This window comes from Callithrix jacchus, chromosome 5 (assembly GCF_049354715.1).
Source record: "Callithrix jacchus isolate 240 chromosome 5, calJac240_pri, whole genome shotgun sequence".
Classification (NCBI taxonomy): Eukaryota; Metazoa; Chordata; class Mammalia; order Primates; family Cebidae; genus Callithrix; species Callithrix jacchus.
Genome location: NC_133506.1, coordinates 129,310,714 through 129,336,906, shown reverse-complemented (window position 1 = coordinate 129,336,906; position 26,193 = coordinate 129,310,714). Strand labels below are relative to the sequence as shown.

Sequence of the window (26,193 nt, the reverse complement as noted above, 5' to 3'; positions counted from 1 at the left end):
CCACGCCCCCGAACCACTCCTACCCCCAGAGCAGGGTGTGCGGACATGCATATTCCCAGAGTGGGTGCTCGGAGGGATTGATTTCCTGGGGCCGAGGTGGGACCTGGCAATCTGCACTTTCACAAAAGCCCCTGTAGGCCATGATAAAGTGGCGTCTTGGCCGGGCGCCGTGGCACAAGCCTGTAATCCCAGCACTTTGGGAGGCTGAGGCGGGTGGATCACCAGGTCAAGAGATCGAGACCATCCTAGTCAACATGGTGAAACCCCGTTTCTACTAAAATTCCAAAAATATTAGCTGGTCATGGTGGCACGTGCCTGTAATCCCAGCTACTCAGGAGGCTGAGGCAGGAGAATTGCCTGAACCCAGGAGGCGGAGGTTGCGGTGAGCCAAGATTGTGCCATTGCACTCCAGCCTGGGTAACAAGAGCGAAACTCGGTCTCAAAAAAAAAAAACAAAGTGGCGTCTTGAGAAACATGGAGGGGTTCACTTATTCAGAGCCAGGGCCCTGCCTCCTGCCTCCCCACCCACCTGCTCTGCAAAATGCCCTTAGTGTTTAACTGACCCACCCAGGAAGTCTTCCCTCACCTCCTTTATTGTTTTTGTATTCGTTGTTGTTGTTTGGGGGTGTTTTTTGTTTGTTTTTTTGAAACAGAGTCTCACTGTGTCACCCAGGTTGGAGTACAGTGGCACAATCTTGGCTCACTGCAACCTCCACCTCCCAGGTTCAAGCAATTCTCCTGCCTCAGCCTCCCAAGTAGCTGGGACTGGAGGCTTGTGCTACCACACCCAGCTAATTTTTTTGTATTTTGAGCAAACACAGGGTTTCACCACATTGGCCAGGCTGATCTTGATCTCCTGTGTCCTTGTGATCTGCCTGCCTCGGCCTCGAAAAGTGCTGGGATTACAGGCGTGAGCCGCTGCACCCAAACTTTTTTTTTTTTTTGAAACACGGTCTTGCTCCGTCGCCCAGGCTGGAGTACAGTGATGCAATCTCAGCTCACTGCAACCTCCGCCTCCCGAGTTCAAGCAGTTCTCATGCTTCAGCCTCCCAAGTAGCTGGGATTACAGGTGATTTCAATCACGATTGGCTAATTTTTGTATTTTTAGTAGAGACAGGGTTTGGCCAGGCTGGTCTCCAGCTCCTGATCTCAAGTAATCCACCCGCCTCAGTCTCCCAAAGTGCTGAGATTACAGGCATGGGCCACCCGCCCAGTCGCCTCCTTTAAATGTCCTCTTCACCTCCCTTTCTCTCCCACCCCTGCTCCCCCAGGCATCTGCCATGGTCAAGGTTTAGCTCTCCAAAGTCCCGGTTACAGTCAGTCAGTGTAGGGTGTCCTGTCCTGAAAACAAAAGCCATGTCTCAGGCCACTCTGATGCCTCTGTCCCTATGAAGGGGTATAGCCCATCCCAGACTTCCCCTAAAATCCCATCTCCTCCACTCTGCCCTTTCAGCCAGGAGTGTTGAAGGCCTCCCCTCCCCAGCAGCCCTGATTGCCTGCCCCAGGAGCCAGGCCTGGGACCCCAGCCCCTTCTCTCATCTGCCACCTGCCCTACAGGAGGCCATCTTCCCCTAATGGCTCAGGCTGGCCACGCATCACTTTTTTTTCTGGCTGGTCACTTTCTATTTCCCACAGTCTGGTTATGCAAAGAAGCCCTGTGTCTCTAGGGCAAACTCAGGACAAAGCCTGCAGCAAGAAAACTGGGAGCCCTCTGCCGCCACTGCCCTGCACCTACCCCCAGCCCCACCCTGCACCTGCCCCCAGCCCCGTGCTGCGCTGCCTCTCACCTGAGGCGGCTTCCTGGGAAACAAGAGCAGGAGACCGAGCTGGCAGGCAGCTGAGGACCAAGCTTTGGCAGTGGCCTGGGGACAGGAGAGGGCTGTGCAGAGGACAGGCTGTTCTATCCTGAGACTTAAAGTGTCCCAGCCAGGGAGGTGGGGGTGGAAGGAGAGAGAGGGCAGGGGGTACAGAAAAGGTAGGGGAGGGCACTCAGAAAGAACCGGCAGGATGCGGTGGTTCACGCCTATAATCCCAGCATTTTGGGAGGTGGAGGCAGGTGGATTGCCTGATCCCAGGAGGTCAAGACCAGCCTGGGCAACATAGCAAAACCCCATCTCTACAAAAATAAAATTAGCCAGGCATGCTGGTGAATACCTGAAGTCCCAGCTACTCAGGAGGCTATGGTGGGAGGATCATTTGAGCCCAGGAGGTGAGGCTGCAGTGAGATCTGATTGTGCCACTGCACTCCAGCCTGACCAACAGAGTGAGAACATGTCTCAAAAAAAAAAGAGAGAAAGAAAGATCCCATCCTCCCTACTTGATGTGGGTGTGTGGGGTCTGTTGGGGGAGAATGTGCAGCCAGGCAGTGGCCCCAGAGGAGGTGTAGGCTCCATCTTCAGCCCTGAGTACTGCCCTGTGCAGGAAGAGAGTGCAGGATCTGAGGGCTGCCCACCCCACCATACTCCCTTGGGCGTGTCCACCCCACCTAACCCCTCAGCTGCTCTGACCTTGTGCTGCAGATAGGCTATTCCTTAGGGAAGGAAGGAAATGGGGCCCTCCAAGGCCATGGGGTGGGCATAGGAGCTGGACAGGGCTGCCAGGTCGTGAGCAGGTCCCTGGACTCCTGCCTGGCCTGCTGGCTCTCCAGAGCCCTGGGGGGCATCAGTGTGAGGCTGGACTCTGTTGTCTTCCTGGCAGGCATCCACAGAGACCCCCATGCCCCCTACCCACCAGCCAGGTGGCCACCCACTCATGCCCTGGCTCCCTCCCTCATTCCCTGAACACCTACTGTATACTCAGCTCTGGGGTGCAGAGCCCCTTCTCTGGTGGGGAATAGGCTTAGAGGTGATAGCATGTGAGGTCAGGATTCTGGACAGGCACCCCCAAGAGGAGAAGGGGCTCAGAGCCCCTTGTAGACAGACACCTGCTCACTCCTCTCACTGCAGAAGTCACCTCCTCTCTCCTGCTTCAACTCCTAGGGCCGGCTCCCTGGCTGGCCCACATCCCAGGCTGCTCCTGATGTACCTTCATGCCAGGAGAGTGGCAAGGGCCCCAGTCCTTCCTCCCTCCTCCCAGCAGCAGAGGTTCCAAGGCTTCTGGGGGCCTGAACTCCTCTCCCCTTGTCTAACCTAATAGCAAATGCAATTGGGGTTGGGGGATTTCAGGCAGGAGGGAGGGAGGGCAGACATCCTATCACATGCCAGGAGGGCAATATTGTGAACCCTTCAACCTCACTCTGACCAATCCCTCCCCTCATGGGCCCATTCTGCCATCATCGCACCCACTTCTGTTGCCCCCTGCCCCCATCTAAGACACAGCCTTCAAGCCTTACCTTCCAAAATGCCCTTACAGAGGGGGAAACTGAGGCACTGCAAGGCTATGTGGATTGATTAAAGTCACCCATCTAACAAGTTCTGGGCTGGAACCCAGGTCTCCTGACTCTACTCCAGGGAACTTTCTGGACCATTCCATTTGTCTTCTGCCCTGGGATTTGGAGTGTGAAGTGTAGGGGTGACCCGGAGGGGACAAGAGTCCATCCTGGCAGGCCCAGGCTGAGATGCATTCTCAGGCCTCGACATCTGCAGGGCTTCCTGGTGGCTCTCCGTCCAGGGCTGATTTTGCTGCCCAGTGCTTCTCCTTGAGCCCCAGGTGATGGGCTGGGTGGCTGTTCTGGATTCTGTACATCCCTTGCCTCTGTGCTGTTTGCAGGTGCTCCAGGACCACCTGGCGTGCCCATCATTGTGCGGTACAGCTCCGCCATCGCCATCCACTGGTCCAGCGGAGACCCGGGCAAAGGGCCCATCACTCGCTACGTCATCGAGGCGAGGCCTTCAGGTGCGCCCTGCCCTGCTGGGCTGAAACCCCAGACCCACTGTCTCCCCTCCTTCCTGGGTCCCTCCACTCGGGGTGTTTTTGTCTGTCCTCCCGCCTGAGAAGGCGCTTGTGCTACTGCAGGTGAAGTCACCTGGCCCTGTTGGGGAGTGAGAGAAGGGGTGGGAGGGCTCCTAGAGCTGGTTTCTGGCTAAGTAACCCCCAGGAGGCCCCCAGATAACGGTTCTTAGTGCTAGCTGAGGACCAACTTGGGTCAAGGAACCCTCAGGAAGCCAGAGGCCCAAGCATGTGGCTCACGTGGGTCAAATACTGAATCCTCCACGTGACCCCACTGATGGGTGCCCCATAATTAAGGAGACCCCAGCTGCCTCTCGAAGCCCTGCCTCTGCCATCGTGGCTGTCTCGGCAGCTGCTGTAAACATACCAGCCTCTCCTGTCAAGCCTGAAATTGAATCACAAGAACTTCCAGAGCCATCAGGAGATGCATGACGGATAACTCATTCCGGGGGGCTGCTCTCCACTGCTCCGGTTTCACTCGTCCTGACACCCGCTTGCCAGGCTCTGCTTACTCGCAGGAGCCCACAGCCACTGCCAGCTCCTGCCATTGCTAGGTTTCCAAGTTAATCAGAGGTGCCAGAGTCAGCAAGAGCAAGAAGCCTGCCCTCTGTATCCCATGGATCCGCAGTTAGGTGATTGAAATTGAGAAGGAAAAGAAGACTGTTGTTCTAGCCCAAATAGCAAATAGCAATCATGATGAGACATCATCAGGCATCACAGTGGCTAGTACTTCTAATGGGGAATATGGATGGAAACAGCACAGTGACAAGTTGTTAATACATCGAGGGAGCCGGGCACTAATCATCCCAATAGCAAACAGTTAATAATTCTAGTTGCTCCTGGAAGCCATGACCACCCGCACCTGCCTTAATCACATGCTAATAATCACAGGTTCATATAGCAAATACATCTAGCTGCTCAGATCCATCATGTGGCCAGAGGCTGCACATGGGGCTGGCTCTCTCCTTACTCCAGATGGTCCGTCCCTGGCCCTCTGGTGCCAGCTGCTGAGTTGGCCTGGAGACCACTACGTGCTTCTCTCAACCAGGGCCTGCAACTGTTTATTCCACCCAAGTTGGCCAGCTGGGGTGCCAGGCTGTGGAATGTTGGCCCAGGACTCTGGTCCTGCTGATTCTCCAGTGTTTCCTGGGAGGCCCAGTGTGAGACTCCGGTGTTCCAATTTTGCAGGCTGTGACTTGGTCCACACCGGTGGAATCAAGGCCTGAAAGTAAAAGGAAGGACCAAGCCAGGCCCCCATGAGAAACCAGGACTCAGAGCAGGGCCAGGGCCAGAAAGCAGAGGATAGGATCAGTAGCCAGCAAGGGGAGTAGCAGGGTAGAGGGGGCGAGGGGCAAGGTGGCCTGTCCCTAAGGCTGTTTGAGAGCAGGCTGCTGTGAGGAGGTGAGCCTCTCTCCTCTTCATGTCCCCTGCTACTTCTTCTGTGCCCCCTTCTCATCTTCAGGATGGCATAGCCCTTGTCTTACACTTGCCCCTGAATTGCCTGTGCTTCGTTCAAGGGAGGATAAACTAAATACACTCACTTTCTACAAGCCAGGAGCTTGTAGAAAGCACTGCAGACCCAGGGAGGGGGTTTCCTCAGGGATTTATAGCTCCAGCAGCCCATCCTGCACATCAGCCAACTCCTGGGGCTGGCATCCAACGCCCCAGCATGACATTCCAGCAGCTTCTGGCCTGGCCCGGTTGCCCCGGACCCACCCTTTGTCCCTGTGTGGGGTGGAACAAAGGGGGTTAAACAGCAGGCAGGAAAGCCCAGCTTCTAGAAGGCAGCAGCAGGGTCCTCAGCCATCCCACCCCATCCAGAAACCACAGGTCCAACTCCTGACTGCGTCAGACAGGGAAGGGCAGTGCCAGAAGGGAGGTGGCCCCAGGCAGAAACACCAGCTCTGCTGCTGACAGCCTGGAACCTTGGGAAGATGAGCGAAGCCTCCTCCAGGCCTTGGTGTTCTCATCTGTAAAATGGAGACAGTAGTAGTTCCTACCTCTGGCCATTGCTGTGGAGTTGAAAAGGAAAGCATGTAGACCCAGGATACTTGACAGTGGCATAGGTGCCCGCTGTTGTCACCATCATCGTCATTGTTATGATGATGTCATTTGAAGGTGAGAGAATCCAGAGGCATGTGAGGAAAATGGATTTGCACCCCAGTACTAACATTTCAAGGCATGAAGCTCCAAAATTTGGTACCTAATGCTATGAAAAGGCCTAGAAAGAAAGGTTCCATTTATTTATTCAAGAAACACTGAGAAGGTGCCTGTGCTGGATTCTGGGCCAAGGAAAACTAAGAAGAATTAGTCATGATCCTTGCCCATGAGGGATTTCACAGCCAGCAAGGGGGAAAGAAAGAGAGAGACGTTAAACAAAAATATGGGCCAGGTACAGTGGTTCACACCTGTAATCCCAGCACTTCGAGAGGCCAAGGCGGGTAGATCACCTGAGGTCAGGAGTTCAAGAACAGCCTGGCCAACGTGACGAAACTAGTGCACGCTTTTCTGTTGCCGCCGGCAGACCGGAATTCCTGGTGTCGCCACAGCTGACATCGTATGCCCAGCTCTGCTGCCGCCATGGGGATCTTAGAGAAGATCTTGGAGATCAAGAAGGAGATTGCTCGGACACGGAAGAACAAAGCCACTGAGTATCATCTGGGCCTGCTGAATGCTAAACTCGCCAAGTATCGGGCCCAGCTCCTGGAACCATCCAAATCCACCTCATCCAAAGGAGAGGGCTTTGATGTCATGAATTTTGGCGATGCCCACATGGAGCTAATTGGATTTCCCTCTGTGGGTAAGTCCACATTCTTGAGTCTGATGACCTCCACGGCCATCGAGGCGGCGTCCTATGAGTTCACCACTCTGACATGTGTTCCTGGGGTCGTTGAATACAAAGGTAGCAACATCCAGCTCCTGGACCTTCCCGGAATCATTGAAGGCACAGCACAAGGAAAAAGGCCATGGCCAGCAGGTGATTGCTGTGGCATGCACGGCCGATGTCGTCATCATGTTGCTGGATGCCACCAAGGGAGAGGTGCAGAGGTCTCTGCTGGAGAAGGAGCTGGAGTCCATGGGCATCCACCTCAGCGAGCACAAGCCTAACATCTACTTCAAGCCCAAGAGAGGCGGCGGCAACTCCTTTAACTCGACAGTCACACTGACCCAATGCTCGGAAAAGCTGGTGCAGCTCATCCTGCACGAATACAAGATCTTCAATGCAGACGTGCTCTTCCAAGAAGACTGTTCCCCAGATGAGTTCATCGATGTGATCATGGGCAACTGGGTGTACATGCCTTGCATGTATGTTTATAACAAAATCGACCAGATCTCCATGGAAGAGGTGGACCGCCTGGCCCAAAAACCCAACAGTGTGGTCACCAGCTATGGCATGAAGCTGAACTTGGTCTACCTGCTGGAGATGCTTTGGGAGTACTTGGCCCTGACCTGCATCTACACCAAGAAGATAGGAGAGAGGCCAGACTTCCCAGACACTATCATTCTCCAGAAAGGGGCCTCAGTGGAGCACGTGTGCCACCGCATCCACCGGTCACTTGCCAGCCAGTTCCAGTATGCCCTGGTGTGGGGCACCAGCACAAAGTACAGTCCGCAGTGGGTGGGCCTGACCCACACCATGGAGCCTGAGGACGTCATCCAGATCGTGAAGAAGTAATGGCCTCCTACCCACCTGCCTCATCACCCTGGGGCATCAGTCCTACTGGGTCACACAAACGCCCAAACAGAAAAATACAAATACACATACCCCAGGAAGGGGTCCCTCAAGTCTCTGCTATTTCCAGAAGTTTCTTCAGTAGGCAGATGAAGAGTGCGTTGGGGCAGAGGGGTTCGGCTGGAGGCATTTCCCATAAGACTGAGGCCTCTCGTGGGGGTTTTGAGTTTGGAGTGCTGGGCCTGCATCTGTGCCCCCAGCCCCTGGAGGCTGTGGCTGCTGTTACAGCACCTCCCTCCCTCAGCTCCTGCCGGCTTCCCTGACACTCAGGGTGGGGGCCCTTCCAGGAAGAAACCCCCTTGGGTCCCCCACACAGGGCTCTCCAGGATTGGAAGCAGAGGTTAGTGGCTTCAGAGGCCCAGCTGACACCCTCCACAGCCTAAAGGGTGTCCTAAAGTGCCTCTCCTTCTCTGCCCCCTCCCAGGGCAGCCCCTGCCCAACACAAAACCCCCAGACCCTGGCTCTGCACGCCTGGGCCGGGGACTTTTCAGTTTAGAATCTGTTTCTAAGTTCCCAGTTCTCCTGGCTCTCCTTTCTGAAATAGAGGATTGAAAATGGTTTAAAAAATAAAAAACATGACGAAACCCTATCTGTACTAAAAATGCAAAAGTTAGCTGAGTGTGGTGGCAGGTGCCTGTAATCCCAGCTACTCAAGAAGCTTAAGTAGGAGAAGCTCTTGAATGGGAGGCAGAGGTTGCAGTGAGCCGAGATCGTGCCATTGCACTCCAGCCTGGGTGACAGAAAGAGACTCCATCTCAAAAAACAAAAAAAAGATGGAGGTGTGGGTGGCAGAGGCTCAAAATCAAATAAGACCAGCAATGAGGTGGAGGTTTGGGAGCTGAGGCCTTCTGCAAGGACAGCTCTGATGCAGACGGGCTGCCCATGGCCTTCCCCACATTGGAGGGACCCACACTGGAAGCCGTAAGGCAGCCCCCTCAGCGGGTCCCACCACGGGGTCCAAAATTCAGACAGGGCACCAGGGCGTCCAGGCACCTCTGCTGCATGCTGGACTTACATGTCTGGGTCTCTGAGAAAGTATGGTGAGGAAAACAAAACCGTCGGCCCCAGGGAAGGGAAGCCCTGAGCGGGGCACCCCTGTGGTGGAAGAGCAGCTTCAACCAGGATGCAGAAGCAGAATGGGTGTTGCATGGGGGAGAGGCTGGGGAGTTAGGGTCTTTTACCCCCTGGTGGCAGGAACCCGTAAGACCCACTGCTGGCCACTGGGCAACCTCCCTGGGGCAGGCCAGACAGAGAGGACCTGCAAGCTGGGCTTGCTGACATCCTCTTGCCATGAAGAGGGGTCTGACGAGGCCCAGGGTGGCTTGGACACTTGGGTTTCTGAATCAGCCCTGTACTGCCACCAGCAAGAAGACAACCCCATTTCAGGGCCAGGGTGACCCCATCAGCCCCACCCAGAGCGAGCAGCCCCTCCTGGCCTCCCCACCAGCATGTGGCTGCCCCAGGGCTATGGCAGGGGCTTGCCTCCTCCCTGACCCAGGCAGCACCCCCACCTCTCTGATTGAACAGCATGAAGGCGAATTATGTCCCACGAGGGGAAGGCCCAGAGAGCCACAGACAAAGAGGGGAAGGGGATCTGAAGGAAACTCAAAAGCAAAAGACAGAGGTGGCTAAGGCTAACACGGGGTGAAGAACAGAGAGGGAACCCCTGGGGCCTCCGCTGCCCCTCTTTCTCTTCTAAGAGAGAAGGTGGCTGAAGAAGATCTCACCAGATGCAGGCAACTTCAATAAACCCACTCAGGAAACCTGAATCTTTCCTGTTGGCGGAGCGTGGTGGTTCACACCTGTCATCCCAGTACTTTGGGAGGCTGAGGTGGGAGGATCAGGAGGTCGATACTGCAGTGAGCCAAGAGCGTGCCACTGCACTCTAGCCTCAGCAACAGAGGAGACCCTGTCTCAAAATAATTTTTTTAAATCCATCTCTTTCCTGTAGCTGTTATTAAAAAGAAAAGTAAAAGACCAGGTATAGTGCCTCATGCCTGTAATCCCAGCACTTTAGGAGGCCATGGTGGGCAGACCTCCTGAGGTCAGGAGTTCAAGACCAGCCTGGCCAACATGGTGAAACTCATCTCTACTAAAAAATACAAAAATTAGCCAGTCATGGTAGAGTAAGCCTGTAATCCCAGCTACCCTGGAGGCTGAGGCAGGAGAATTGCTTGAACCCAGGAGGCAGAGGTTGCGGTGAGCTGAGATTGTACCACTGAACTCTAGCCTGGGTAACAGAGTGAGACTTTATCTTTAAAAAAAAAAGAAAAAGGAAAATAGCACTCTTATTTTTGTCTCCCACCACCATTGTGTAGGTTTTGAATGAGGAAAAGGAGTTAGAAAAACAGGACCTAGTTAAGTAAAGAAGGGTATTTCCATATGATAATATGTTAGGCAGTCACTTAAAATCATGTTTCCAACCATTTTTAATGATGTGGTAGACAGAATCCACAGTGTTCTGCCTACACAAGGGCTAGCGCATTGAGTCTGTTTCTTTGGACGATGGGACTGTCATTGGTTGTGACAGTACTTTCTGCATAGTACATATCTTTTAATATAGTACCGATATTTTAATAAAAAGAATAAAAGAGATGCTCCAAAAGGTGTCTTTTTTTTTTTTTTTTTTTTTTTTTGAGATGGAGTCTCACTCTGTTGCCCAGGCTGGAGTGCAATAGTACGATCTTGGCTCACTGCAACCTCTGGCTCTTGGGTTCAAGCGATTCCCCTGCCTCAGCCTCCCAAGTAGCTGGGATTACAGGCACCCGCCACCACACCTGGCTAATTTTGTATTTTTAGTAGAGACGGGGTTTCACCATGTTGGCCAGGCTGGTCTCAAACTCCTGACCTCAGGGGATCTGCCCGCTTCAGCCTCCTAAAGTGCTGGGATTATACAAGGCTGGAGTGCAGTGGCGAGATCTTGGCTCACTGCAACCTCCTCCTCCTGGGTTCAGGCAATTCTCCTGCCTCAACAACCCAAGTAGCTAGGATTACAGGCGAGTGCCACCACACCCAGCTAATTTTTATATTTTTAGTAGAGATGGGGTTTCACCATGTTGGTCAGGCTAGTCTCGAACTCCTGACCTCATGATCCCTCCATCTCAACCTCCCAAAGTGCTGGGATTACAGGCATGAGCCACAACACCCAGCCTTACAATGTGTCTTTATAAGAAACTTCAAGGGAGGACCAGCCGCAGTGATTCGGTGTGGAGTAGGGTTGTCCAACAGGCCCAGCCCTCAGGGACCACACTCAGGACAGGGATGAGAGCAGGGTTTGGGGCTCCCCCTCACTCCCAGACCTTCCTCTGTGCTCCTGCAGATGAGGGACTATGGGACATCCTAATCAAAGACATCCCCAAGGAGGTGAGCTCCTACACATTCAGCATGGACATCCTGAAGCCGGGCGTGAGCTATGACTTCCGGGTCATCGCGGTCAATGACTATGGCTTTGGCACCCCCAGCAGCCCCTCCCAGTCTGTTCCAGGTAATGGCCCAAGTGCAGAGGGAGTTGGGGAGCCCTGCAGCAGAGCCTGGTGACTGACGCTGGGCGGGAGGGAGGAGGAGAGGCACCAGGCACGAGGAGCATGGGATGGGAACCAAAAAGCATTGTCCCTTGGGGCTGCGAAGGGGTGAGTGCTGGTGCCCAGTGCTGGGTCAGCCCTCGAGGCCAGAGGAAGCTGAGGGTCTTGATCTTTTGGACTCCCTCTCAAGGACTCCAGCAGCCCTGGGTAGGGGCAGAGCAGAGGGTCCCATGGGTGCAAATTTCCACGCACTCATCACCTAGGACGTTCAGGGGCACCAGGCCATAAACTGTCTTTCTGTGGAAACCTCCAGCCTCAACATGGCAGGGTCAGCAGCCTGCAGAGCAGCAGTGGCACAGGAGGGCCTTAGGCACCACCTGTGTGGCAACAGGGTCACCACCCCTCCCCATTTTCCTCCCCTCACTCTTCCTATCTGGCAAGTCTTCGATAGCACAAAGGGCTCTGCTATCTAATCCGTGACCCAAAATGTTATCGCTAACCACTCTGAATACAAAGGTCCCTTCCTCCTCCTCCCCGTCCCACACATTGACCACCTTGATAGAACCAAATATTCTCCTTTACCCACATGGATAGAACCAAACCTACTCCCTTATCCACATAGAGAGAACCAAATCCTGGGGCAGAAGTGCTTCAAGACTGAAACAGAGAGCCCACCCCTTGTCCTCAGCAGCATGGGTAGTCCTGGCTGGGTACAGAAAGCACAGCATAGGCCGGGTGCGGTGGCTGGCGCCTGTAATCCCAGCCCTTTGGGAGGCCAAGGTGGGTGGATCACCTGAGGTTAGGAGTTTAAGACCAGCCTGGCCAACATCTCAAAACCCCATCTCTACTAAAAAAAGTAGCTGGGTGTTGTGGCAGGCACCTGTAATCTCAGTTACTTGGGAGGCTCAAAGAAAATCGCTTGAACCCAGGAGGTGGAGGTTGCAGTGAGCCAAGATCATGCCATTGCGCTCCAGCCTGGGCAATAAGAGTGCAACTCAACTCAAAAACAAAAAGAAAAAATAGCTAACACACTGCCACTCTCCCGTCCTGTGTCCCTGGCAGACATCACTAATCAATCCTAGCACTCTTTCCTGTTGAGCCAGGCAGCCATCTCAGAGCGCATCTGACATCAGACCTCCTGGCAGTCCTTTACCCACTGATCAGAGCTGGTACTTGGGGTGAACCCATCCTTACAGAGGTTCTGCCTCATTCAGAGGGCACAGACCCTGCCTTCGCATAGATTGTGAGTGGTTGGTGGAGTCCGTCCCAGTTGGAGCGGGAGATTTAGAGGGAGGAAGGGGCTGAGCACCCTGGACCTGACCCCATCCATGCTCCAGCCCAGAAAGCCAACCCCTTCTATGAGGAGTGGTGGTTCTTGGTGGTCATCGCCCTGGTCGGCCTCATCTTCATCCTGCTGCTGGTCTTTGTGCTCATCATCCGGGGCCAGAGCAAGAAGTATGCCAAGAAGACAGACTCGGGTGAGTGAGCTGGCACCAGCCATGCTGGCTGGACTTGACCAGGATGGGGGTGATGGGGTCCCTCTCCTGGTAGCACACCTGCTCTGGTGGGCGGGGCAGCCTAGGGTTTCTACACACAATCTCAATCTCTTATTTTGGACTCAACTCTACCGAGAGAAAGAGCAGGTAGCCCAGCCAGGTGGGCAGTGGTGTGGGAGAGGGGAGGCCACACAGTCTAAAGGGTGTCAGTCTCCCCCCGACTCCAGGGAGCAGCGCCAAGTCTGGAGCCCTAGGCCACAGCGAGATGATGAGCTTGGATGAAAGTAGCTTCCCTGCCCTGGAACTTAACAACAGGCGGCTCTCCGTCAAGAACTCTTTCTGTCGAAAGAACGGCCTGTACACCAGGTAGCAAGCCCTCTGTGGAGGGTGGGGGGCCAGGCCAAGGGTGGGAGAATGCTGGGGAGGGCCATAGAGTGGGCGGTGCCCATCTGGCCATACGCTGTCCCGGGAAACAGCATTCAAGCCCCAGGGCTGGGAATGATCAGCAGAAAGATACGGTGGGGCCCAAGCAGGACCACCAGCGGCCTGTCCCAGTCCCCACCATGCCCAGCCACAGCCTGGGGCTGAGGACGAACCAGGGAGATATTTACCAGGAGGTGACTACTAAGAGTTCCTGACAGTGACAGCAGAATGCAAATAACTGACAACATTTTGCAAACCAACCTATTGCTGTTCAGAGCCAACTGCCAGGGAAACAGGCCTGTAGATAGTCACTTGGCCCAAAGGCAAGGCAGTCCCAGCCAAGGCAGACCGAGCAAACACACTTAGTGAAGGATGCCTGAGCACCCCCATTATCTCTATGTCCTACCGTCTTCCTCCCCATCCGGGAAACCCTCTCCCCTGGGTCCTTATTTATGCCCATTAAAGGACAACCTCCTGTCCCCATCAGCCTCAAAGGGTGGCATCTGAAAGCAGCCCGTGAGGACAGGACAAGGCTGGTGGGCGAGCACAGCTTCCATTTTCTCCTGACTTCTTTCTAACCCCAGCCCCCTCCTAGGCCCCACTCCCTGTGGCCACTGGGCAGCCCATTTCCAAGGGCCAGAGCCCCTGCTGGGGCCTACCTGACCCTCCCCTGATGTGTGGTGTGTGGTGGTTTTCCGCTCCCCTGAGCTCAACAGGGACCAGGCCAGAGGGCTCCTGTGTCAGGCCTCAGCCCTATTGGCATTCCTAGCTCATTGGAGGCGGCAGGCAGGAGGAGTCCAGCCTCTCTTGGGAGCTCACAAAGCTTCCCTCTGTCTCTGTCTTAGAGAGATGAAGCTATGTGTGTGTTCATCTGGAGGGTGGAGGGAGGGGCTCCCAAAGCCGAGCTCTCATCCTCTGCCAAATCCAGCCTTCCAAAGAAAGAGCTGTTTGATGCTCCCACAGCAGACCCAGCCAGGCCCAGCATGGCCACAGCAGCCCCGCCAGGCTGGCCCTGGGTCCCTGCCACATGTAACAAGGGGGCATTTCACCCATGGCCTCACCTTCCCTGCCTCTCCCAGCCTCTCCTACCCACAGTGCACACACATTCAGGCCCCTGTGTGCCTCCAAAGCCACTCTGTGTACACAAAAATCCCATTTGCACCAAACCAACCTCAGGAAGTGGGCCCCTGAACCCAGCCACAGTGATACCCACCCCCCACATTCACGCTGCGTGTTGCCTGGACAGCGTTAGCCTGGAACCCTATTTTTCCCTCTATGTCCTCCACCAGGCCTGTCTCCCAAGTCCACGCCCAGGAAGGAAGAAGAACATAGGGTGGTAGGGACCCATCCTCCCCAGGCCTCCCTGTGGTCTCCCCAGACCAGGAAAGGCTGCTCTGAGTGAGGGCACCTCTCAGCCCCGCTCCCCTACTCTCTCCAGGTCTCCCCCTCGGCCCAGCCCGGGCAGCCTGCACTACTCAGATGAGGATGTCACCAAGTACAATGACCTCATCCCTGCAGAGAGCAGCAGTCTGACCGAGAAGCCCTCGGAAATCTCCGACTCTCAGGTGAGGGCAGGAGGGCCAGGTGTCCTGCAGAGGGGAGGGAGCAGCCCCTCCCAGAGTGGGACAGTAGATGGGCTTTCTTCCTTTCCTTCATGGGGAGCCAAAGACTAAGGAGCCCAAGAAACCACCCTGAAGTCATATATGTCCCATGCCAAGTTCTGCTCAAAGTTGGCAGCCAGTGCTAATGAGGTCCCAGGAACCTTGATCACAGGGATGTCCCCTGAAGAGCATGACCCTCCACACTTACAGGAGTCATCCCACAGACTCAGTTACTCATTAGGTCTGGCCTGCAAGGTTGACACATAAGCCCTGCATTGCCCTGGAAAAATGTCCCACTTAACTCCTCAAGGATCAGAACAAGCTTCAGAAACAGAGGGCTGGTTGCCCTGGAGCCCGAGGATGAAAAGCAGTGTAGACCAGGAAGGTGTTAGGCTTTGGAGCTTTGGACCTGAGTTTGAATCCTGGCTTTGCTGCCCGTGAGTGGGATGTCCTGGGTGTGCCAAGTAACCTCTCTAAGCCTCAGTTTCCCCATCTGTGGAACAGGCAAGGTGATAATAGGCTCTGTCCTGAGGCCATGGGGAGGATCTGCTGAGATTAGACACATGAATGCAGCATAGAGCCAGGTACACGGCAACCACTCCATAAATGTCAGCTTTTATATGAAGTGGGAGTCGATGCTTCTGGAAGACACAGCTTCAGAGAGCAGCCATTAGGTGGGTCATGTGGGGACACTGTGTCCCAGGCTGTGGGGGGAGGGGCTGTGTGCATTCCAACCACGCAGCCTTACAGCTTCCCACCCCAGCCCTCTTTGCCTCAGCCAAGCCCAGTGGTTACTGAGGAAAGGGCCACAAAAGGCCACGAAAGGGCACTGCATCCCACGCCCTGGACCTCTCTGCCCAGGCCTGGGAGAGGAAGTAAAGGAAGAGGTGCCAGCAGGGAGCGGGGCTATTGGCTGTGGAGGAGGTGCCAAAAAGCCTGGGATCACGTTGTGGGCCCCGTGGGCTGAGGGCCTCTCACTTACTGCTGTTTTGTTCAGCTCCAGGGTTACTGATGGGCTTGGCAGAGCTGAGCAGGCTGGACCTAACTCCCTAGCCCAAAGCTGGCAGGGACAGAGACCCCAACTTAGCCTGGCTTACTCAGGGACTCAGTGGGGGAACAAAACCCATGTGATCCAAGTTGTGAGATTTTTGCTGTTGTTAAGATAGGATCTTGCTCTGTCACCCAGGCTGGAGTGCAGTGGCGCAGTCTTCGCTCACTGAAACCTCTGCCTCCCGGGTTCAAGTGATATCCTGCCTCACCCTCCTGAGTAGCTGGGACTATAGGCACAAGCCACCATGCCCAGCTAATTTTTGTATTTTAGTGGAGACATGGTTTCAACATGGTGGCCAAGCTGGTCTCGAACTCCTAACCTCAAGTGATCCGCCTGCCTTGGCCTCCCAAAGTGCTGGGATTACAGACATGAACCATGGGGCCTGGCCCCGCTATGGTCCTTAGGAGGCTCCTAAAGAAGTGCTGCTGCCACTCACCCATGTGACAAGCAGCTCAGCTACCAGTTAGCATCTACAATGCGGAGCCCCCACCTTGGAGTGGGGGCTGTTAAGGATGCCGCTGGTAGTTCTCATGCCTGTGACAGTTTGTGCAAGGGTTCGTCCCTGAGGATCAGCAGCCGCACAAGCCAGGGCCCTTCGGTTTCAGCCTCCAGGAAGAACGACTGCCTCTCTTTTCAAGGGCGTCCCTCCCCCCCAGGTCTTTGGCAAGTGGGTTTTGCGTATGCTGCCTGGTTTATATTCTGAGTCAGACCACCCAAAACTCACTCTCCAAAATTGGCGGAAATCTGCCCAGCCGTTTTCCTGTGATATGGTAATAAACAAAACGTCAGTTTGACTTATAAACAAACACACATGATGCAATACGAGGAAGGCTGTAATTCAGCTGGCGTGATGGGTTAGAGGAGAGAGAGGCTGGCTCTCACGTAGAGGGCCCAGGGCACAGGAGAAGGGGGCAGAGGGCAGGATGCATGCAAAGGCTGAAGATTGAGAGGCCCCTGACCTGTGCGATAGAGCTTCTCACACTGCAGCATGGCTGCGCAGCAACTTAATTTTCAAAACAAGAGCCCAAGTTTGGTAGAAAAACAATGTGTATACTTAGCACACAAGTAAATCTCAATGGAAAAGAAATTCCAAGCTGATGGCACACACCTTCTGATCTTGATCTTCAGTTCTTGCAATATCATGACAGCCCCTTCATTGCATTGTGGTGAAATTAGGCACATTTTAAAAAGAAGATACTCAGAGAAAATCATATTTTCTTTTTCTTTTTCTTTTTTTTTTTTTGAGACAGAGCTTCTCCCTCATTGCCCAGGCTGGAGTGCAGTGGCACAATCTTGGTTCATTGCCATCTCCGCCTCCCAGGTTCAAGCAATTCTGCCTCAGCCTCCCGAGTAGCTGGGATTACAGGCACGCACCACCATGCCTGGCAAATTTTGTACTTTCAGTAGGGTCAGGGTTTCCCCATGTTGGTTAGGCTGGTCTTGAACTCCTGACTTCAGGTGATCTGCTCACCTCAGCCTCACAAAATTCTGGGATCACAGGCGTGAGCCATCGTGCCCAGCTGTGAATCATATTTGCTGTACTATTTATTACTAGAAGCCATGAAGCATTCTAAGGATTGTTTGTGAATGACACCATCTAAGCTTCAGAGTCCTCTGGGAGGCACTGGTGGCATTAAGACTATTTTCAAGTAAAGATGATGAGAAAAAGAGAGCTGGGAAGGCCCCCACCCCCTGACAAAGAGCCAATACATCCCCTCATTGCCCCCACCCCCGTGACATCTGCCCTGCATACCGGCACAGGCGAGACTCTGTATAGTACCTGGGAGGAGTAAGTGCTGGGTTTCCTTTCTATGAAACTTATTCATTCATTCCTTGATGCATTTACTGAACAGCTATTTGTTCTATACCCACTAAACAGAACCAGACACTATAGAGGAGTGATGGCTACGGTAGTGGCAAGACAGACTCTAATAAATGTTGCATTATAATGTGTTATGATTTATTAGGGAAGACAATATGTATATAAATAACCACGTTTTCATTTCTCATTAAAATATTATGATACTGGTCAGGTGCGGTGGCTCATGCCTATAATCCCAGCACTTTGGGAGGCCGAGGCAGGCGAATCACAAGGTCAGGAGTTAGAGACCAGCCTGGCCAATATGGTGACACCCCGTCTCTAAAAATACAAAAATTAGTTGGGCATGGTGGCACATGTCTGTAATTCCAGCTACTTGGGAGGCTGAGGCAAAAGAATCACTTGAACCCAGGAGGTGGAGGTTGCAGTGAGCCGAGATGGTGCCACTGCACTCCAGCCTGGGTGACAGAGCGAGATTCCATCTCAAAAAAATAAATAAATAAATAAAATATTATGGAACCACAGTAACTTGAGGAAGAAAGTGGTGAAAAAAGTCTTCCTGTTTCTTTCCTGCGGTGCAGAGGCAGATAAAGCAGCATGAGGACGCCACTTCCCCTGGAGGCTCAGAGAGGGCTGCCTGAAGGAGGCGGCATTTATGTGAGCTGGGCCCCAAGGTGTGAACAGGACTGGGTCAGGCATAGAAGGGAACCGTGTGGGTTCACAGCTGGCTGGAGCGGGGCTCATGTTCTGCCATCACTCTTCTGCTGAATGGCTCTGACCTTTGACCTGTGTTTACTTCTTTTCCACCAGATGGGCCATGAGTCCAACAGGCTCAGCTGAGACCTTGTCGTCAGCTTCTCCTTAGCCTGACCACCCTCCAGACCCTGGCAGCCCAAGCTTGTGCCAAACGAGAAACATGCTGCAGGGCAGAGACAGGCCAGGGAGAGGCTAAGCTACATACTGGGCACCTGCAGTGTGCCAAGCCCTGGGCTTTGTGTGTTCTCATTTAACATCTAACTGCCCTGCCATGCAAATGAAACCATACCCATTTAACAGCTGGGGAAACTGAGGCTCAGAGAAGTCAGGCACTATGCCCTTGGTCACAGAGCTCAGAAGTACAAACAATTGGGATTCAAATCTAAATCCAGCTTGCTCAGTGAGTCCTGCCTACTGTGGCCTGGCCTCGTGCAGCTGCCCAGCAGGGAGAGGAGATTGAAGAGGGAGAGAGGCCTTCACTGACTCCAACCTCACCCCAGTGACCTCCCTCGAGCCCCCTGAACACAGACATCTCTAACAGCTGGTTGGGAGGCGGGGAGCAGGATGCACATAGGCTGTCATTTTACCTTTGAGGGCACAGGTGACACATAGGATGTTGATTCTCAGCTGACATTTTTCAAAGGACATTCCTGGGAGATTTCCAGCTGTCTTAGCACAGAGAGCCCAGAGCCTCGACAAAATTGTCCAAGGGCAAAATGCTGAGGTTCTTCAGAGACACGCAGGAGACACATCACCCCCACCCCACCTCTAATCCAGAGGCTGCAGCCCCTGCAGAGAGATCCCAGCTGGCCCCCAGAGTAGAGGCATCCAGGGGAAGGTGGAACACCCTGCACAGATGCACTGCTGGCTTCAGGCTAGAATCGGTGCAGAGCCCCTGGGACCGTGGGTACGAGAGGGGGCCCCTGCTTCCAGTCTCCCAAGTTGCTGCACATGGTGCCTCCTCTGTCATCTGGGACAACACATTCCTCCCAGACTTCATGAGATTCAACAAGATAAGAGTCCCCTGCCTGGCCCCAAGGTCTTAACACAGTCCCAAAGCCCAGAATCACTCCTGACCCTATCGCCAGCTGAGTCTGGTGCCAGATCCTTTGGGCTGGAGATGAACAAAAAAGCAAAAGGGCTTTGCTTTACTTCCTCTTTCTTCGGGGTCCTGCCTCCTTCTGCCATCCCCCCCCACCCCCACCCCACTCCCATCACCAGGACCCAGTAATTGCTGATTGAGTGGCTTTGAGGTGCTGTTAAGAGACCAGGGAGATGAAGCAGTCACTTGATAGCCTGGCGGCCTGGCAGGACAGCCCCTGAAAGGCCCCCTTTGTGCTGGGTGAGTCCCTGGGAAGCTGCATTCAATTACCGAGGCTGTGAGAGTTGAAAGCTGCAGTAGGAGCCCCGGGTTCCCCCTCGCTTTCTTCTCTTCTCGCCCCACCCCCCACCCCGAAAAGAAACAGATGTTCAGGGAGATGGAGGCGGGAGCAACAGTCGCTGATGCAAAGCCCTCCTGCTTGGGCTTTGGAGGGAGTGGGGGAGGGAGGAAGGGTAGACCAGACTCTCGCCTGCCTGGCCCCTCCCGCAGTTCGGGCTCTGTTTGGCTCCCTGCTCTTCCTTCTGGTGCCTTCCATTCCCAAAATGCTGCCCACAGAGTGCCTGGTACCAGTAGGCATTTGGCAGATACTAGCTGCTAGGACAAGGATGGTCTAGATGAGTGGACTTTGGGATCTGGGCCCTTGGGAGAGCCAGAGAATCCCACACCCCACCTTGCTCCCAATCTGGACATGCCTGTCTTGGATTCAGGGGTGGGGAAGATAGTAGCTAACCTTCTTCTCCCATTCCAGCTGCCTGAGCACTGAGTCAGCCTCCCAGCTTCCTAGCCCCTTCTGATCCCTCGCAGGGGGACTTTGAGGCTTCCCACTCCACCTCTTCCCTTTCCCACCCAGGCTCATCCTCAGTGTCCCCATTGATAATACCTTTTACAGCATTCTCTCCTGGGTTAGCTCATTTCATCCTGTGAACTATGGAGCTCTACCCATTTTACAGACAAGGACACTGAAGCTGAGAGAGCCTGAGTGATGGCTCACACTTCCTCTGCTGAAAAGGGCCAGAACTTCCCGGGCCACAAGCTCCTCCCCCGAGAGACTCAGTCACTGTGGGATGGTCCCACGGTGCTCCTGGGTTCCTCTGCAAGGCTGGGGCCTGGGGCTAGCCAAAATTCTAGAACACTGGAGATGATGCTCACAACTGTTCAAAGCAATTAGAGGGTGGAGAGAGCAGCTTATAGGGAAAACTGTGGGACATCCCTGTCTGGTCCCCCACACTCACAGACCCTCACTGCTCCTGGGCGGGATGGACCCCCAGGCTCCTGCCTCACAGATCCACTCTGCTCCAGGCCAGCCTGGCTCAGCCCAGCGTCAGGTGCCCCTGCTCAGCATATGGAGTTCCCCTGCCCCGGCTGTGCCCCGTCTTTGTTCTCCTGGGCCGGCAGCTGGGCAGTAGGCACAGAAAGGGGTTTGTATTGTGCGGCATTGCGTCACGAGGCAGACCGAGCTCAGGGACTTTCCATTGTCTTGGGCAGCCGGCTATGCCTGCCAAAAGGATTGAGGTCCTGGCAGGGGAGTGTCTGCTGGGGGGGTGGTAAGGAGAGGGGCTGGGGTTGTAGAGGGCTGAGGAGAGGGAGGGGAGGGGCCAGAGAACATAAATTAGCAGATGAACTGGGGAGTATTTAATTCCCGCTGGGAGTGGGGGTGGGGTGGGGGTGGGAGCTCTCGTTCCCATCCTGCGGTCTCCAGGCAGAACTGTAGGAGTTAAGAGGTGCCTGAGCTTTAGAAAATCAGGCAGATCGGTGTTCAAGCCCGGCCGGATCACTTCCCCAGCAAAACTCTCCCCCTTTCTGTACTTTATGTGCCCATCAGTGCCACGCAGCATCAGTGCTCAGGTAGCAACAGGAGTTACAGGACAGAAGTGTGAAAATTAAATACAGTTACACACGTCAGCAGTTCGGACTATCTGGCAGAGTGCCCGCTTCAGTAGTGAGGATCGTGGTGGTTCTATTCATTGCGGCTACATCTCTAGAGATGTATGCCAATGTTATGAAGGACTCCGAGTTCCTGAGAATAAGCTGTGCGTCTCAATTCCCAAAGCTCAGACCCTTTGGACAAAGGTCCCCACTCCATTTTCTTTACCTGTAAAGCAGGGTGCACCTCCCCACCCCAAACTTGTTTGGATTGGGCTAACTGGGTTTTACGTTTTATTCGGGTTGCTGTGATTCACTAACTGCCCACAGGCAGGGACATTCTCAGGGCACGACTGAGGAGGCCTGGGCAGGGTCCTCTGAGCTGCATTTCACTGAGCCTGTGCTGTACACTGAAATCAGAGCACTTCTCTTCCAGAGAGTTCTGAGGGTGGGCCCATCTGTTGTCGTATTAGCTCTCAAAACGTTGCGGGGAGTTCAGGGTAGGGGAAGGTTGCACAGTATTTTTAGCTCCACAATTCAATTTCACTTTCCAACCAAGACTGAGTTTTGTTTGGGGCTAATGTCCCCAAAAGATGAAGCCTGCTCCTAGGACATCAACGTGCAAAAAAAAAGTTAGGAATAATTTAATATTTTTATCTTTACAAAAAAAAAAAACAACTTTGGGCTGGTTCGGTGTCATTATGCCGTAATCCCAACACTTTGGGAGACCAAGGCAGGAACATAGCGTGGGCACAGGACTTCGAGACCAGCCTAGGCAACAGAGACCTCCATCTCAAAAAAAAACTTTAAAGTTGTCATTACATAAAAATTCTGAACTTGTGTTTAGATTTTTCTCATGCTTCGTTGGTAACCAAGCATTGTCTTTATGTTGGCTCACACTCGGACAAGCGCTGGCATTTTTTCACTGCCCAGAGCCTCTAAAGGTCTTTCTGGCTCTGGCTTTGTCCCCAGTCACAAAGTAAATCAGAAGCTGGACCAAGATGAGAACTCAGTAGGTTGAGGTTGAACCTTGAAAACATGACTCTGTGTCAGAGAAGCCAGACACAAAAGGCTACGTATTGAATGATCCCGTTTATATGAATAAGTGAATCCCTGGAGACAGAAGACAGATTAGTGGTTGCCAGGGGCATGGATAGAGGGAGTGCCCAGCGGGGGCAGAGATAGGGAGTGGCTGCTTCGTGGGTGCAGGTTTGACTTTGGGGCGGTGACAGTGATTTGGGACTGGATGGAAGCGGTCACAGGACATCGTGAAGCTCCTGATGCACTGAGTCATGTGCCTGAGAATCATTCACTCTCTGTTATGTGAACTTCCTTCCGTTGAAAACAAAGGCCAGACGAGGTGGCTCATGCCTGTAATCCCAGCACTTTGGGAAACTGAGGCAGACAGATTACCTGAGGTCAGGAGTTCAAGACCAGCCTGGCCAACATGGTGAAACCCTGTCTCTACTAAAAATACAAAAAAATTAGCTGGGCATGGTGGTGGGTGCCTGTAATTCTAGCTACTCGGGAGGCTGAGGCAGGAAAATTGCTTGTACCCAGGAGATGGAGGTTACATTGAGCAGAGATTATGCCACTGTACTCCAGCCTGTGCAAAAAGAGCAAAACTTCATATAAAAAAAAAAAAAGAAAAAGAAAAAGAAAGAAAGAAAGAAAGAAAAGAAAAGAAAGGTGAGGGGAAGTGGTTTATGCCAGTAATCCCAGCACTTTGGGAGGCCAAGGCAGGAGGATTGCTTAAGCCCAGGAGTTCTAGACCAGCCTGGGCAACATAAGGAGATCTCGTCACAACAGAAAAAATGTTTTAAATTAGTGGAGCATGGCAGCATGCATCTATAGTCCTGGCTACTCAGAAGGCTGAGGTGGGAGGATAGCTTGAGCTCAGGAGATTGAGGCTACAGTAAGTGAAGATCACACCACTGTGCTCCAGCCTGGGCAACAGATTGAGACCTTGTCTCAAAAAAAAAAAAAAAAAGAGAAAGAAAAGAAAACTTGCCGGGCGTGGCAGCTCATACCTATAATCCCAGCGCTTTGGGAGGCTGAGTCAGGTGGATCACTTGAGGTCAGGAGTTTGAGACCAGCCTGGACAACATGGTGAAACCCCTCAAAATACCAAAAAAATTAGGCGGGCATGGTGGCATGCATCTGTCATCCCAGCTACTCAGGAGGCTGAGGCAGGAGAATCACTTGAATCTGGGAGTCGGAGGTTGCAGTGAGCTGAGATCATACTGCTTCACTCCAGCCTGGGCAACAGAGCAAGATTCTGTCTCAAACAAACAAACAAAAAAAGATAAGAAAAAGAAAAGAAAACTCAGGTCTTCTGATTCTATCAGGTATCTCTGGGCCAACCCCACAGTAGACCCCTTCAGGGTCTACTTCCTCCAGGAAGACCCTTCCTTCAGGATCTTCTCTGAAGGAAGCAGAAAGTGGGTACAAACAGGCACCAGACTCCCTTGGCAGTGTGGGTGCCAGAAGGCCCACAGTCCAGGTCTTAAATGAGGCAGAGCAGAGTTTTGAACCAGAATGTCCTGTCCCCATAGGGCCACTGACACACCCCGATTCTCTGTCCTCCCAGGGAAGTGACAGCGAGTATGAGGTTGACTCAAACCACCAGAAGGCCCACTCCTTTGTCAACCACTACATCAGTGACCCCACGTACTACAACTCGTGGCGGAGGCAGCAGAAGGGTATCTCGAGGGCACAGGCCTACAGCTACACGGAGAGCGACTCGGGCGAGCCGGACCATGCCGCCGTCACCAACAGCACCAGCACCCAGCAGGGCAGCCTCTTTCGGCCCAAGGCCAGTCGGACTCCAACGCCTCAGAATCCCCCAAACCCCCCAAGTCAGCAGAGCACCCTCTACCGCCCCCCCAGCAGCCTGGCCCCTGGCTCCCGGGCCCCCATCGCAGGATTCTCATCATTTGTTTGACATCGGAAGAGGAAAAAGAAAGAGAAATGGCACCAAACTCCTCCTTCACCCCTCCTCTTACCGCCTGCCAGAAGACAAAAACACCAAGAAACCAAGTCAACTTTTCACCTCCTGAGTTTATTTTTCCAGGGATTCCAGCGCCAGCAAAGCCGGCGTGCAGAAGGAGGGGAAAACCGTGAGAGGATGTGTGGGTGGCCAGCAGCTCTTTGGCTTTAAGATGGTGGGGTTCACTGCTTCTTTGGGAATTTCACAGAGCTGGGGAAGTGGCCGTAGTGTCACTGCTACGGACACAGATTGGGGTGGCCCTCTGGAGAGAGAGAGGGAGTGAAGGTGGAGGACTAGGGGCCACCAGGCAGGCGTGGTCGAGGGAAGAAGAAGCTTCTGGATGTTCAGCCAGCTGCCCTCTTCTAGCCCCTGCAGGACCCCTGGACCCACTGCCGCTACCCTCTGCAAAAAGGATGGGTATCCCAGAGGCCACGCCTGCCTTCTCTCCCTGTTCCTCCTTCCCCTCTCCCTCGTGCACCATCACCACGGCTGGCAGACAGGCATCGGACAGCCTCACCCAGACCCCTGTTCTGCCTGGGCAACCTCTACTGCCCACCTCCCCTGCTCAACTTCTCCACCAAGCATTTGGTTTATTTAGAAAAAGGAAGAAAAAAAAAAACAAACTAAAGGGTGAGAATTTGCTTAGCGCCTTCCTTGTTCCTGCTTTTTTTTTTTTTTAATTTTGCATCCAAGGAAGAGAGCCCAAGGGTAGGGGAGAGACCCCCAACCACTGACCCCTGCCTCCCTCTGCCAGAATTTATTTTCTTGAGCACGGACAAGGAGAAATGAAGTCTGGGGAGCTGAGGCATAAATCAGGCGACTGGCCTGGGCACTGTGGGATAATTAGGTTTAATGCATTGTGGGTAAGATAAGAATGAAGCTTTGACTGTTCTCTTTCTTCCAATCCAGGTTCCGTCTGCCCCGTCTTTAAAGGGGTAGTCAGCTACCCTAGGCTGGGAAGCGGGGCGAAGGTGAGGGATCTCCCTCTGGGCAGACACGTCGGGCTCCACTGGATAGATCCTCATCACACACATATACACACATGCACGTGCACACACACATATCTCCCATGTACTTCCAAGATGTCCAAGGAGCCTCTACAGAAGAAACTCCTTTAGGCTTTCCTAGCCAGACAGCACACTCACTTTCAGATCTGTGTCTCTTTCACTGTCCACCATCAGCCTCCTAAGTACAGAGGCACAGGAGCCCAGAGGGATGGCCTAAGTCCCTAGTCCAGAAGCTGAGTCACCCAGAGTTTGCCCAGTCTGCCTAGCACCCAATTTATAGACAAAGAAGCAAAGGTACCCTAACCCCCAGTAACATCTTCCAGGCTGAGCTCTGCCTGGCCAGGGCCAGGAGGGGAAATAGCAGGTCAGGAAGCTCAGTCCAAAGTGGACATGGCATTCGAGATGCTCATCCAGCAGGGGCAGGTCAGATGGGACCAAGTGACAGAAATAGCTGATGGGAGGGAAAGCTTTTATACACACACACACACACACACACACACACACACACACGATCTGCTCCAAGGGGTGTTCCGCAAAAAGCCACATCTAGGCTGGGCGAGGTGGCTCACGCCTATAATCCTAGCACTTTGGGAGGCCGAGGCGGGCGGATCACCTGAGATCAGGAGTTCCAGACCAGCCTTCACAACATGGAGAAATCCAGCCTCTACTAAAAATACAAATAGTAGCTGGGCATGGTGGCACCTGCCTGTAATCCCAGCTACTTGGGAGGCTGAGGCAGGAGAATAGCTTAAATCCAGGAGGCAGAGGTTGTGCTGAACCAAGATCACACCATTGCATTCCAGCCTGGGTGACAAGAGTGAAACTCCATCTCAAAAAAAAAAAAAAAAAAAAAATAGTCACGTCTAGGGGCCAGGATCTTCCCATCCACTTGGTACTTCCAGATGCCAGGATTTAGGGAGAGGCCTTTTTATCTAACTCCCTGG

General features: G+C 53.6%; 1 protein-coding gene and 1 pseudogene across 4 annotated transcripts in view; both read left to right on the top strand.

Annotated features, from left to right (window-relative positions):
* The window catches only part of SDK2 (sidekick cell adhesion molecule 2), a 313,791-nt gene extending 288,912 nt beyond the window's left edge, over positions 1 to 24,879 (top strand). For all 4 annotated transcript variants that reach the window (XM_035301669.3, XM_035301668.3, XM_078374537.1 and 1 more), the window contains 6 exons: positions 3,709 to 3,834; positions 10,941 to 11,105; positions 12,480 to 12,620; positions 12,866 to 13,004; positions 14,500 to 14,626; positions 23,844 to 24,879. In XM_035301669.3, coding sequence (XP_035157560.1) covers positions 3,709 to 3,834; positions 10,941 to 11,105; positions 12,480 to 12,620; positions 12,866 to 13,004; positions 14,500 to 14,626; positions 23,844 to 24,197 — 1,052 coding nt within the window. In that variant the 3' untranslated portion in view covers positions 24,198 to 24,879. The remainder of the gene's footprint in view (positions 1 to 3,708; positions 3,835 to 10,940; positions 11,106 to 12,479; positions 12,621 to 12,865; positions 13,005 to 14,499; positions 14,627 to 23,843) is intronic.
* On the top strand, positions 6,310 to 7,639 carry LOC100412359 (developmentally-regulated GTP-binding protein 2 pseudogene; annotated as a pseudogene).
* Positions 24,880 to 26,193: the final 1,314 nt, after the last annotated feature.